At 39.5% G+C, this 13,738-nt stretch overlaps 1 protein-coding gene across 1 annotated transcript in view; it reads right to left on the reverse strand.

Annotated features, from left to right (window-relative positions):
* Positions 1-287: 287 nt before the first annotated feature.
* The window catches only part of si:dkey-178k16.1 (band 4.1-like protein 1), a 40,432-nt gene continuing 26,981 nt past the window's right edge, over positions 288-13,738 (reverse strand). The window contains exons 10-24 of the mRNA XM_017417821.3: positions 12,807-12,904; positions 11,445-11,620; positions 11,076-11,311; positions 10,483-10,521; positions 9,306-9,335; positions 8,597-8,740; positions 7,194-8,213; positions 6,089-6,139; positions 4,589-4,990; positions 4,153-4,374; positions 4,004-4,063; positions 2,893-2,982; positions 2,683-2,763; positions 2,173-2,289; positions 288-2,047 (exon numbers count right to left, since the gene is read on the reverse strand). Coding sequence (XP_017273310.1) covers positions 2,173-2,289; positions 2,683-2,763; positions 2,893-2,982; positions 4,004-4,063; positions 4,153-4,374; positions 4,589-4,990; positions 6,089-6,139; positions 7,194-8,213; positions 8,597-8,740; positions 9,306-9,335; positions 10,483-10,521; positions 11,076-11,311; positions 11,445-11,620; positions 12,807-12,904 — 2,766 coding nt within the window. The 3' untranslated portion in view covers positions 288-2,047. The remainder of the gene's footprint in view (positions 2,048-2,172; positions 2,290-2,682; positions 2,764-2,892; positions 2,983-4,003; positions 4,064-4,152; positions 4,375-4,588; positions 4,991-6,088; positions 6,140-7,193; positions 8,214-8,596; positions 8,741-9,305; positions 9,336-10,482; positions 10,522-11,075; positions 11,312-11,444; positions 11,621-12,806; positions 12,905-13,738) is intronic.

Raw genomic sequence — 13,738 nt, forward strand, 5'->3', positions numbered from 1 at the left:
TTCACATCTTAACAATCTACCAAACGGCACCAAATGAACAGCACACAGGTATGCTAGGCTGTGTTTCTTTTTTTTTCCTTCAGCCTTCCAGTTTTGACACCCATATCCATGATTAACCATCACTTGAAAAGATTCAGAACCAAAATCTGAAACACAACAGAGGTTACACTACGTATGTGAACACTGTGAAGATTAGTGTCTGAAAGCCAAAGCTGTACCTCAGTAGTATCTTTATAAACCTGACATGACTGTTTATAACACTGATCTCAATCAATCGAATGAATTTATTTATGCTGCACAAATTATTTTAAATATAAAATATGAGTGAAATTGTTGGGTTTTTTTGTTTTTTTTTTATGGTAATGATAGAATAATTAAAGGGAACCCATGTCATGTCAAGTTTATGCTTTTGACTTTCTGGCACTTTGTAATTAAAAGTAGCTTATTCATAAAAAAAGCATTTTTATACAAAACCAGTGTTTGTACATTTTACTGCTATCTTAATTGGCACATCACATGTCTGTGGCATTTTTCTAACATTCATCTACTAAATTGAACACAGCTAAAACTTCAGATGTTTGTCCTACGGTGTTTTTTTTTTTTTCTTTATTAATGTATTTTACAGGATGTGTTGGAATAGAACTGGTGGATTATATCATAATCAAGAAAGTAGCTTGGAAGAAGAATTAATTGGTAGTAAATTAACAACAGTAGAAAACAGAACATTAGTTAATACAACAAAACAGACCACTTTAATTGTTTATTTAGTGCAAAGTAAAATAAAATTGAGCTGATATGTTCATATATATTGTACAGCACCAGTGGTTCAAGATAAAATGCAAATAATAAAGAATTGTAACCAAAAAAAAACAAACTACAATGACCAAGGTGCTCTCATTGGGTTTTAGGATTTATATATTGTGCATTTGAAATGAACACTATTATCAGATGAAGAATTTAATTCCTCTCAGAAAGCCTAATTTTGTTCTTAAAGTCAAATTGTAAACATCTTCATGTTCTGGCTGTTTACATCTGAGTCCATTGTCCTCGCATCACAATCCGATAATGCAAGAAATTATCATGCAGACATCTCAAGGACTACTTTTATTGATGCAACTGGTTTGTGAGTCTACTCTATGCATTTACTACATAAAATTGCCAAAGTGGCGTTACATCCCGCTGAATTCTGAAAGCATACCTAAAGGCAGGGAGGAGGAAAACAACCGGGCTCTTTCTGAAACATCTTAATGCTCAGAAAATATGCTGAATAAATGCAGCAGGTGCACAGTTAAATTAATAGCTCCTAATGTCACCTACAGTTTATGCATATTGTTGCTTACTTGCCACCCACACATCAAGGTGAAACACACAGAACAGCAGAAATACTAAACATGAGACAGAGAGAGGGAAGTATAGTGATCAGAAAAGTTGAATAAATACCTTCAAACGACCAGGATCTTTTTTTAAATCAGTACACTCTCATCAATCAGTTAAAACATTTGATCTTCTGACTGGTAATGTTGGAGACTCCTCTGCACAAAGTAAACAAAGTGTAAAAAACCAGCAGATTTGTCCGACACGGTGTGTTCTTTTCACGTCCTAAATTCCCTAAAGATGCCTTCTGCATGGGACGGATGTCATCCATGCATACGCTTTCTAAAGAAACTCCTTCTACATTATTTTCTTTGACCTTTGGGAAACAGTAACTCAGGTGATTTAAATCTTATGTGCCCTGAGAGGTTTGCAGGGATTTTAGCTGGACTGTTTCTTTAATATTCTCAAACGTTTTGATTTTTGGTGCTCTTATTACTGACCAGTTGAAGAAAATGATCTCTGATTCATTCAACTGAACATTTGTGATTACAATAGAGAAATGTTTAAAAAAATACATGTTAGAATTTAAAAGGAGGTCCGTTTCACCAATAAATGGTACAAGAGGCTCTATACTGGCAGTCCTATTATCAGTTGGGATGGTGGGTGGCAAATCCAGGTAAGGTACTGACACTTCTGGTCCACGGGGGGGCACTGTTGTCTCTGTGTAATGGGACTGCAGAGAAGAAGGATGAGATAGTCAACCACAACCTCAGCCGGAAGTTGTTGTTTTTTTCTTCCCCCCAAGAGTTTAAGTAATGGAAAGATATTATTACTTAGAGACTAAGATGCCACGTGTACCTATGATGTGCCATGTCGTTCCTCAGTGGATGGTTCAGTTTCCCTAATGACAACTGCCTTGGTCACCTGCATGTCTGGATGCTGCTGCTTGGCTTCCTGTATTGCAATGGCCAAAGCCTGCAAGGACAGAGTCAGTAGAAAAACAAACTGTTAAATCTTTGGTGCTTCATGAAGCTTTACAGCTCCAGTCTTGAACCAAATCAGAAGTTAAATAAACACCATTGCTCAACAAAACTGAAAATCTTTATGTTTGGAAGTACAGCTGATAAATCGTTTTCACTAAGTTGGTACCACTTAAGATCTTTTCCTATTTTCTCTGCTTATCCAAAGAAACAACTGGAGAGATGCTTTGTTTTTTATATTTGTGAGTCTGACTAATCTTAGCTGTATATTTTTTCTAATTCCCTAAAAACTCAAGTAAAAGATATTTCCTGAGTCACTATTTGCATATGATGTTGATTTTATATATTTATATATAGTCATTTTACAGCCACTGTGTCCACGTCTCACCTGCTCCTGATCAACATCATCATCTCCTGTGATTATAATCCTCTTCTCGATCCTCGTCTCTGAGTATCCTCCTTTCACCGTCTGAAACGCACAGTGGGCTTTCTTTAAACAGCCTTCATTAAAACTCACATTCACCGAAGCTCAGCAGCACCCAGTTGGTTTGCGGTGCATGGATAACACGCTTTGCAAGTTTTATTTAGGCCCCTCTACCTTTGTGACGTGCGTCGTTGCTGAGGTAACATTTTCAGTCACAAGGATAGGTGAGCCTGACGTCTCTCTCCCAAGACTGCCCTTGTGCACCTGATAAAGCAGAATAGCTAGAAGCATTAAATGAATAAACACAGAGAAAGACCAATCATTAGCCAGTAATTATAACCCTGTTCAACCCTCTTCCACCTCCTCCAGCTAATTTATCTAATTTCTGGCAATAAGCAATTAATTCTCTGCTTGACCCATTAAAAAAAAAAAAAAAGCGTATCCCTCTCCAGGGCCAGCTTTGTCTGCCAGGGTAGGAAATCAACAAGACAAGTATGCAGCAGTTCAGCTACACAGTCTTTGTATTTTCTAGTCAACAACGTACCATTTTGACCACCAATGAAGATTGAGATATCAAAACTCTTGACATGGAGCCATTCTACAACTTGTCCGTTGGGCTTGACTACTTCCAACCTCCTTCGAGCTATTACTCCGGGTATCGTATCACCATTTATACAAATAAGCTTTACTGGCTTTGGGTACCTTCTTGACTGAATTCACAAATTCTTGAGTAGCGCGTCTGTTTAAACCTGGTCAAGTTGAAACCTGTTGACCAGTTTTGTTACCATTAAGACTAATCTATTAGTCATTCCTGCCAGTCACAATCTACACAACAACAAAAAATCTGCATCTTCTATAGTTTCCCCCAAAATGCAGCAATACATCTGGTTGCCATAACTAATAATACGCATATATACAGTTAGAAATGTTGTCCAGTCCTCATGTGCAAGGGAGTTTCAGTCCAGCTTGTCCTTGTTTGTGTTTCTGCAAAACTGAACAAGCTAGAAAAGGCTTTCAGAACCAGAGTATGCCTCTACTGGTCTCCTCAGAAAACACCTATCACAACACCTTCGACACCCTGACATGTGCCTGCCCCTTTGTTTTTCTGCCAGTTCCTTTTGTGCTGTTACTGAAATAGATTTACATCTAAACAGTATGTCACAAAAGGTGTGCATTGATGCATTTATTTCTGTGGCCTTTGTAAGTAGGTCAAAACCACAGAGAGGTGGATGGGGAGTGCTGCAGGTTGAGGTAAAATTGGAGAAGTGCTCATGTTTGTACTCACTGGAGATACACTTTGTCTCGTAGAGTAAGAAACTTCACTTAGGCCAGTGATCCCATGATCCTGAAACAGACCACATCAGTATGAGACTTCTTTTATTCAACTTTCTTCAACAGCCTCAGAACCAAACAGCTGAAAGTTATGAAACTAACCTGATCTGTGAACTCCACGATGGTAGTGGTGAGCTCTGACCCGTTGGGTTGAGTCTCTGTTCTGACGTCAGTTTTCCTGACAGCTGGTGTGGGCATGATGTCGCTGGCCTCCCTGCTCAGAGATGCAGTGGCAGAAACACGACTGGGTTCTTTGTGTGACTGATCTCTGTCCACCGACGATGACACTGGCACCGACCTCTTTGGTTTTTTAGGAACTACAGGCTTAGAAGAGAAAAAGACAAAAAAACAGTTAAAGTTTTAGACTTAAACAGGGAGTTCTTGCTATTTAGTAACAAATTCATATCCATTCAGAATATTTCTGTAGAAGAGTTTTTTTCAGTTTAGTCATCTAGTGTGTGAGAAGAATAAAATCAAATTATAACCCAATATACAGACGCATTTAACCACTTCAAACAATGTAAAAGCCTTAGACTACCTGCCCTTCAGGCCGTTTGACCTCTGGTCGGACCTCTTCAGGTTGAACAGGTTTAGCCGGGGGGCTGCTGCTGGCTCCTCTGGAGATTGGAGCTGGTGCCGGAGGAGGAGGAGGAAGCTCGAAGGGGGGTTGATAGAGGAAGTCGATGCCCAGGCACAGTCCCCTGTCAGGCGAGAGATCCCGCTCTCCCAACTCTGACATCCCCCTGGAAAACTCCTCCATGCCCGTCTGCAGGTCTGTTAGGACGGTGAAGTCCACTTCGGCCTCCAGACTGGAAGTAGAGCTGACCGTGATGCTGGAGCATTTACGCTCGATTCCCAGGTGGGTTTCCTTCAGGTACAGGATCTCATGGTCCTGGTCATCCTCGGAAACGGAGCCCAGACGTCTCTCCCATGGTTCCCTCTGCAGAGGAGGAGATTTATAATGCATACATTTATCTTTACATTACTATTAGAAACAATCTGATCATTCTAACTTTACAAGTTTTCCAGAATTTCATTGTTGTGCTGCATTCACAGACTAGTCAGCATTAGGAAGGAATCTACTCATTTTTACTACTTCCTGTACACACAAATACTTGCACTCTAACAATTAGGAGTTTGGTAAAGATCATGTAGAGAACCCTGATGGATGTTAAACAGGCCACAGATGGGAACAAATATGAGAGCTTATGGTGGAAACAGACGATAAAGACGTTCATTCCTTATTACATTTGTTAAACATGGGCATTGTAGTATGATAGTTTTGATCCAGTTTCCAGTTTTAATTGATCCTCATCAGAATGAGATTTATCAAACAGAACAGCAAACCTAAACAGCTATCAAAAAAAAAGATTACAAAAAAAAATCCACCAAGCTGATGTGCAAAGCTGATAAAAACAAAATCTGTAAACATTTTAAGTTAATGATGCTGAATATGGTCACATCAGATACTGAAGCCAACGCGTAACATAATCACAAGCATAAATATGATCTTTTTCCCAATGCATAAACTGAAATTTTCCCCTCCATTTGTTCTGTTTAATTTAGATCTTTATTTAGATGACAGAGTGAGTGAGAATGTGATGGCAGCGCGGCAGTGTGTGACATGTTTTGGAGTCATTTTTATTCTGAAATCAGAAAATGGCATCAGAGTATCTCAGCATCAGAATTTCAAATACAGATCCATTTACTGAACTTTAAACAACATCAGACAACTTTAGGAATACATTTAGTTTTTGGCTTGTGTTAGCAAGCTAAGCTGATATATATATATATATATATATATATATATATATATATATATATATATATATATATATATATATATATATATTTCCCTTTAAAATAAAATGCTAATTTCCACATAGTGCTTTGTTATGAAATTTCAATGATGAGATTATTTCTGAACTGGATACAAAACAAGGATTCTGATCCCCCTGAATACATGTCTCCTTTCTCAATAATTGTCATTAATCTGTGACATTATTTTCAAAGACGTTGTTAAAATGAATGAACTTACTGAAGCCTCGTTGAGCGGCTCCTCGTGGATCGCAGGTGTGGGCGGTGTCTCCTTTAAAACAAAAACACAAACAGTGTTTAAACATTAATATGAAAGGAATTCATTTTGTGTATAAACATATTGGAATAAAAGATTACAGAATGGAGGGAGTTAAGTCACTAGTTGATTTCTTTTTGTAGCACAAAAACATAATTGTTGTATTGCAAACAGAAACAAAGTTCATTGTTAGTTTTTTTTTTTTATTGCACACCAAAACAAAAACACATACACCTTGATCTATGTTAAACTTGATAAGTAAACTTGAATTTGATATTTCACAGAAACTTTAAAAGTTTAAGGCTGACATCAGATGCATGCATTCGGTATCATTCACGGTTTGACATCAGTCAAAAATGTCTTTAAGTGCAGTGGTAATGCCATGCACTGAAAGGTAGGTCTGATTTCTTCCATTTATTTCAGGGGAAAGGTGTTCACACTTACAGCATATGAATGCCCCAGCCCTGAAGAGGTTTGGCAGCTCTGCAGTATGTGATTACTTCTAATCACCTTTTTTCATTTGCTACAGAGGTGCCAAGGTAGAACATTTGGTTCCGTTGCCCAAAGCTATTTACTAAAAGGGATTTGAATTATGTGAAAAGTGAGGTTTTAAAGAAAAATGGTGGAAAGGTCTTGCACTCCTTGCAACAGCAGCCAGCTGTACTCTGTGAGGGTGTTGGAAGGAGAGACCAGGTGTTTAGGTGACAAGTTAAAGGACGCCTGAAGCTTAAGCAATGCGAACTTTGCTTAAAGGCCCACAGCGTTCTGAAATGGCCAAGCAGATGTCAAGCCTTGCAGGGGGAACGAGGAAAAAGCAAAATGCTCCCGAGGCCATGGGTGTGAATTGAGTCGGTCAATGAGGCAATGCGAGGGGTCGTGAACTTTTGCTTTCTCGTAAACAGCCACATGAGATTTGAAGTTTATGTGTGCGTAATGTTTTTGTGCGCATGTGTGTTTAGATGGCAAAAACAAGGTCTGCACCACATCGCCTGAAGCTCATGCAATGTTTTACTTTCCGATGATGGACAGACAAGTTGGAAAAGGGGGGAGTGGGGGGCAGATGGTTTACCGCTTGCTTCCGCTTGGCTGTTTCTTGGCTGGGGATCCGGTAGTGGATGTGGCTGCTGTCCATGTTGCTTGGCCTGTCTCGGGACCACTGGGTTTTCAGAGGGAGACTGCGAGGGGGAGCTGTGGGGAATTTTGAGCTAAACTCTGAGGCGTTCGGAAAAGTGCCCTCATGCAGAGCATTCACTCTCGTCCACTGGGCTTGTCCTGTTGAATCCCTGCCGTCTCTGAGCTCCTGTTGAGCAAACAAGTCGTTCTTGATCTGCTGGTGAACTTGGGTTTGCTGCTGATTCAGCATTAAAGACTGGGGTACAGTGTTATCGTGCGGTCTCCTCTCTGACTCACAGGAGGATTTTGCCGTGCGTGCGTCTCCAGCTGCACCAGTGGTGCTTCTGTCTGACTGGCTTAGGGTTTGAGGACTTACAACATCTTTGTTCTCTTTATTCAAAGACTTCTTTGATCTCTGTGGCTTGAGTGGAACTATTTTGGGGACTTCTGAATGGGAGTTCACGGGTTTGTTGCAGTTCTTCTCTCCCGTGGGGCTGGGGTCTCTTTTTTCCGGAGCATCGCCAGGCCTCGTGTCACTCTCGCTTCGGGCTCTGTCGCCCTTAGGGAAACAATCCACAGCCACAAGAGATTCAAAGCCCTTCGGTCTCTCCCGATGCTCGTACTGAAAATACTTTATGTCGTTTTTCATTTTACCCATCAGTTTTTCAGGTGGCGAGCCATATCCATTTTCATGAAATGCATTCCTTGCTAATACCGAATCATGATGCCTATTAGATGCATCATCTATCTTGTTCATATCTTTCAGTCCTGCGGCTGCAATTACAGACGTTCCAGGTTTAGCCGCTGAAGATTCCCTGGATGTTTGGCAATTATTCATAATTGCTCCAGTCTGAAGTGTTGCTGCAAATGTGTCCGTACCCTCTGAAGAGGTCTTACTCTTTTTTGCGTTAGAGTAAGACTCCAGTGTTCGCTCATAACCATCCTCCTTCTCAATCAATTTGGCATCACTGGTTGCCTGAATTGACAGAGTAGACAGTTGAATTAGCCTAAAAACTGCTCCCTCATTTGAGATCATCACTGTAGACGCAAATAAATACTGCGCGACTCGTAAGGAAAAGATTTAATCTCACACTTTTCACATTTTCAAGGTGTTTGTCAAGGTTTCAGCTTAATGACATCACATTTTTGACAGTGAATAAGAACAGACAGCAATACACGGGACTAATACATCATGGTCAGGACATAAGTTATTCCATGTCAACTCAAAAAAAACTTTCAATGATCACTTTCTTTTTGTCAAAATTCATCGTAATGCAAACTGGAATATTTTAGGAGTTGGCATGGAATTACACAGACGATGGAATACAGAACAATTATAGCAGCAGAAATTCATCTTACTGATTTCCGCTCGGGGGTTCCAGCTGAAGTGATGCGTTGCTCCCTCTGGGCCATCTTACTGTTTGGCTGCTTCAGAGCTCTCTTCAGTTCATTGATGCTGGCCTGGTGCTTCTGTAAAACATCTTCTGGCTTATCCAAGAACTGCTACTCGTATATTAAAGGGCAAAAAACAACAACGACAAAAAAGAAATTAACACGAGTTAAAAAAAAAACTTCTAAATGTATGTTGTGGCACATATATTTCTAAAGTTGATCTTGATGTAGATTTTACAATAGCTGACACTTTTTTATTACACGGCAACATTATAGAAGAAAAAAAAATCCAATAAGACGGTTAGAGGTTTGAAAATCTCTTAATAGCAGAGAAAAACTCGAATACATCTTAAACAGATTAACATTTCCCCCCTCTTTTAGTCTGCAACTGATAAAGTACAAAGCCAAGGATAATTGAGGCCAGTAATTATTTTATAATCAATGATGAAAAGACAAAAGAAGTCTTTAGCTGGCAGATGTCTTTGAAGCTGACAATCAGAACTTCAGATAAACAACAATTTTGTGCACAGTAGAAATAAAGTTTTTAACTTCAGATGCAGAGCCGTTGCTTTGGTCCAACAATTAATGAACGATGCAGATAAGAATCAGACAACAACACAGAACACCTGGCGAGATTCATACAGAGCACGGGCCAAGAAAAGAGGACAAGCAGTACCTCCTGTTTGGGCCGAAGATGGACCACATCCTTGTCCAACAGATGAGGTGGGGCAAGTGAGATGGATTGAACAGTTTGGGTTTTTTTTATAGCAAAGCAGGAGGGTTGAGAGTTTGAGGGAAGGGAGAACAGATGCGTGCAGAGACAAAGAGGTAAAATGCTGCAGGTGAGTCAAAAAGGCAGGCAAGCAGCCAGACTAACAAACATTTGACACCACTGAGGTGGAGGGAGGGCATCTGACTCAGACTGTTAAGCTGAATAATGTTCTGCCAAGAAGACAGGGACAATCCATTTATGTGTCAGCCAAACGATAATTAATGCAGTCATTAATTGACTGAACTTAAGTGTTAGGAAAAGGATTATTCCCACACTTCTTCATAAAAAAGATTTGATGAGAACGCATTACAAAGCCACAAATGAGAAGTTTCCTAATTTGCTAATACTTCCTGCAGTGCCCAAAACATTACCACACATACTTGCAAACAAGGCCAATGCGAGACAGAACAGTGTATATTTCTACAGAGTCAGTTTAGCGGAAAATAAATCTAAATCAATTTCTCATTACGTAAAAATGCCAATTTTTAAGCTTCTAAATGATCATGAAATTTGTCAACATGAATACAATTGATTTTTAAGAATGTCAACAGTGCTTCAAGTGATAGTTCAAATCTTTTTAAGAGGGTTCAGGAAAAAGGTTATGATCACTTAATATCTTGTAGATGGCTCTTTGAATGACCTCAGTTTGGAGAAATTAAATTTAATTCTGAGCAGATTTGAGCTTCAACTGGTCGGAGCAGGTTCACAACCAAAGTACATAACATAGCAGAAGTCCATTTTGGTTTTGGTTTGTTTGGTCGCTCAGACTAGTTGTTAGCTCATCAGTTAAACGCCATTTCTCCTACCTGAGGTTGTTCAACATGCCATCTATTACAGGTAAGATACTAATTGTTCCTCCTTGAAAAGATCTGAATTATTGCTTTACACAAAATTGTCTCATCTTCTGAACAACAAGTCATGCTGTTTCTATGGATTCTACTTTATGAAATCCTGGAAAATGTGAAATAAAACTAAATGTTTCATTGAATAAACAAGAGAATGGCAGTTCGGGCTTAAACACAAAGAGCTATTGCATGATCTAAAACAACCACACAGACACAAAGGTCCATGTCCAAAATACCTCTGGCATTGAGTCTACGGGTGACCCTGACTCCTCGTCCTGCAGGAGAGGACAATGTGGGGCAGAAATGTGGGAGAGAGAGAGTGGAGGTTAGCAGTGTTAGCAGCGCAGCGGCAAGAAAAGAGAAACTGGTTAAAAGGCAGGGTTCGCGTTAGAAAAATAGAATTTGCAGCGAAGAAGTCTGGTTAGATTTTTGAAGAGTTGGACTTATACTGGGAGGCTTTCTAGATTTGTAGAGAATATGGTACAAATAGGAAAAACAGAGATGACGATTAGTGTCTTTAAAGCAAAGAGTGTGAAGCAGAAAGATTAGGAGTGTAAGTTCATGCAGGATTTTTGACTTGGGGTGCAAAGGGGGCAGAAAGCATTTTATAAATCAAATCACTTTAAATCTTTGTGGAGTTTTTAAAACTTTGACAGTGTCTTTATACTCATAATGCTTCAGGTGACATAATTTCTTGTTACAATCGATTGAGTTTTCAAGAATGATATTCATCCCTTGTTCAAAATCTTCAGCCTTTTTCATAACTAAGATAGTTTACAACCTGAGCAAAAACTACTTGTAAACTTCAGTATTTGGATCCACTCTGTACCTTGAGCTCCAAGGTTTTGCTGGGCGTTGAAGTGCTGGCACCCAGTGTCTGTTTCCTTTGCCTCTCATGTTGTTCCTCTTCCTGATCTGCATATTGGTCGTGGTCTTGATCCTCATACTGGTCGTGGTCCAGGTCGAGACTGCCCTCCTGATCCAGGTCTTCTCGGGACATGAACTGCGTGCGTTCGCTCGAGCTTTTTTGAGACAGCTGGTACATACTATCTCCTAGAGCTGACGCTGGTAAAAAAAAAAAAAAAGTGAAAGGAGGGAAACAATGAAACACCTGGAAGTTGACGGTAAAGCTTTTTGAAACATCAAATCGAAAATATGAGTAAACTTTGACAGACAGTGAAAGAGTCTGGGCTCGTACCTCCATCTATACTTCGAGGCAGCAGGTACCGCTTGCTAACGGACCTATCAAACTGTGGTGCAGGCCTGTCAATCAAAGCGCTGGCCTGTCTGGTCTGGGCTTGGGTCCGCCCACTGTAGCGGAACTTGGAGCCAATCACGAGGAAACCCTTGGGAGGGGGCTCTGGGGAAACCAACCTGTGGAAAGGCTCGATTTAGGAACATCTTTCATTGCTTCCTGCATGTGTTAAATGACAGAAGAATAACTCCCCTATTACAAACCTCTGCTAATGATTAGGTCTTTTGCAAAAGTCTTGAACTAACCCTTATTTATTTTTGCTTAAAAAACAAATTAAGTTTCTTCTTTTTTTTTGTAGTTTTAATCAATAGTTCTGTGTGAAGCTCTTCTAGGTTTCATTTTTGGACTCTGACAGATTTTTTTTTAGATTCCATTTACAGTCCAGTCTTTTATCAGATCATTTACCTAAGATAATTTTCTGTCATTTAACCCTGACCTCTGCATCTTTCAATCCCAAAAGGAAACCTAAACCTAAAGGGTGGATCAGTACTTCATCTGTGCAAACAACTTCAGGAGGAAAGAAACTGTTTTATTGGATCTTTAGGTTCTTGTTATCTGCAGTCTGTCACAAAGACATGTTTTTGTTCCCAAAAATATAGATTCAACTGTTTCATTAGCTGCAGCTATTAAAAAAAGGACAAGGAAAACACAGTTTGACAGGAATAAAATAACATATGTGCACCAACAAGATGAAGAGCGAATGGCCAAAAAGCTGTCATGCTGGATCAACTGACAAAAGATACTGTTTATTTGCCATAGATTGATTTTTGGTTTTAGGCCTGACACTTTTTTTTTCTTCCACTTGTCAGGTTTCTTTGCCAAGATGTCAGCTAATAAGTCCTTGAAAATCCTCTTGTTGGTGCAAAAAGCCCATTTTATGCTCATTCACACTGTTCTTTCTTTTTCTTTTTTAAGAAAAAAACAAAAAACAAAGTGTGTTTTTGCGAATGCCTGCTAACAACAAAATGCAATAAAATACATTTTTAAATTGCTTTATTTTTTAAGTTGTTCGTTTTGTTTGGATGCAGCACAAGCTCTTCACTTCGGAAGGGCTGTTTCAAAAAAGAAAACATTTCTCTTGAGACGGTTTAGTTGAAAGATCAATAAGTGCAAAAATAAAAATAAAAAAAAATCTGTGCAAAGATAAATATTTCAGCAGATCTTCAAAAGGCCTTGCAGACCAGACAGAAAGAAACAAACGGCGTTTAAAGACTCTGGCTCTTTGATTCGGCTCTGTCGTGCTGGCTGCTAACGGTCCATGCAGTGCAGAGAGGTGACAGTCTGCGTGTGAATATCAGCTCCTACCTGAAGAAGGTGTGGTGCTCTATGCAGACCTTCCACAAACGCTTCGAGGCCCGATGGTTGGGCAGCTTGAAGCCTATGGTGCTCTCAAACTGTTCGTACTGGGTGGTGAGGGAGGGGAGTGAAGGTGGTGGGGGTGGGAGGGGGGTGAAAAAGGAAAAAAAAAACTGAGTGAGGGAGCAAAGTGTTGGGAAACATGGACAGCTGGCAGCACAATCAATTGTGTTTACTCCACAGCAAAGGGAAAATCTTTTTTTTATTTATTAGCTTTTTTTTAGTTTAAACCGCCGCCTCTTGGCTCTTGGGGCAGTTTTGAGTAATTTTTTTTTTTTATCTCAAACCAACCTTTAAATTAGCCATTCATGCTCTTATTCCTGATGTTCAGTGGAGTGAAGGCAGGAACATACTGACAAATCAATAGGTTATTAGCAATAATAGGTTTTTAAGGACTGGAAGTAGTCCTTTCACAAGAGAAGGCCACCTATGGTTCGACACACACACACAAAAAGAAATAAATAAACACATAAATAAATAAAAAATTCTGTGGGGACAGTTTAGAAAAGTGTGGGCTTGAAAAGGCAGTGATATTGCTCCAGGCAAATTGAAAGCGACAGCTGACATAAGAGCATGGATGAGCAGAACACGTGTATGCACAAAAACATTTTAGTTTTCACCATGAAGCTGTAAATGACAGCCTAACAGTGAACATAAAGCCCACTGCAGGTGTCCTAAAGGCTTAAGAATGAAGGCAAATCAGAATAATTTTAGGAAGCTTAAAAAAACAAGGCTGAGCTTAAAAAGTAGCTGTAAAAATTTTCAACAAAAGCCTTGCTAAAAAATAAATAAATTCTACTCCTTATCACATTTAAAGTTCCCATAGGAGGAGAGGGAAAAAACAAAACATGATCTATCAACCTAATTGTTATCACAATATT

Source organism: Kryptolebias marmoratus, linkage group LG8 (assembly GCF_001649575.2).
Source record: "Kryptolebias marmoratus isolate JLee-2015 linkage group LG8, ASM164957v2, whole genome shotgun sequence".
NCBI lineage: Eukaryota > Metazoa > Chordata > Actinopteri > Cyprinodontiformes > Rivulidae > Kryptolebias > Kryptolebias marmoratus.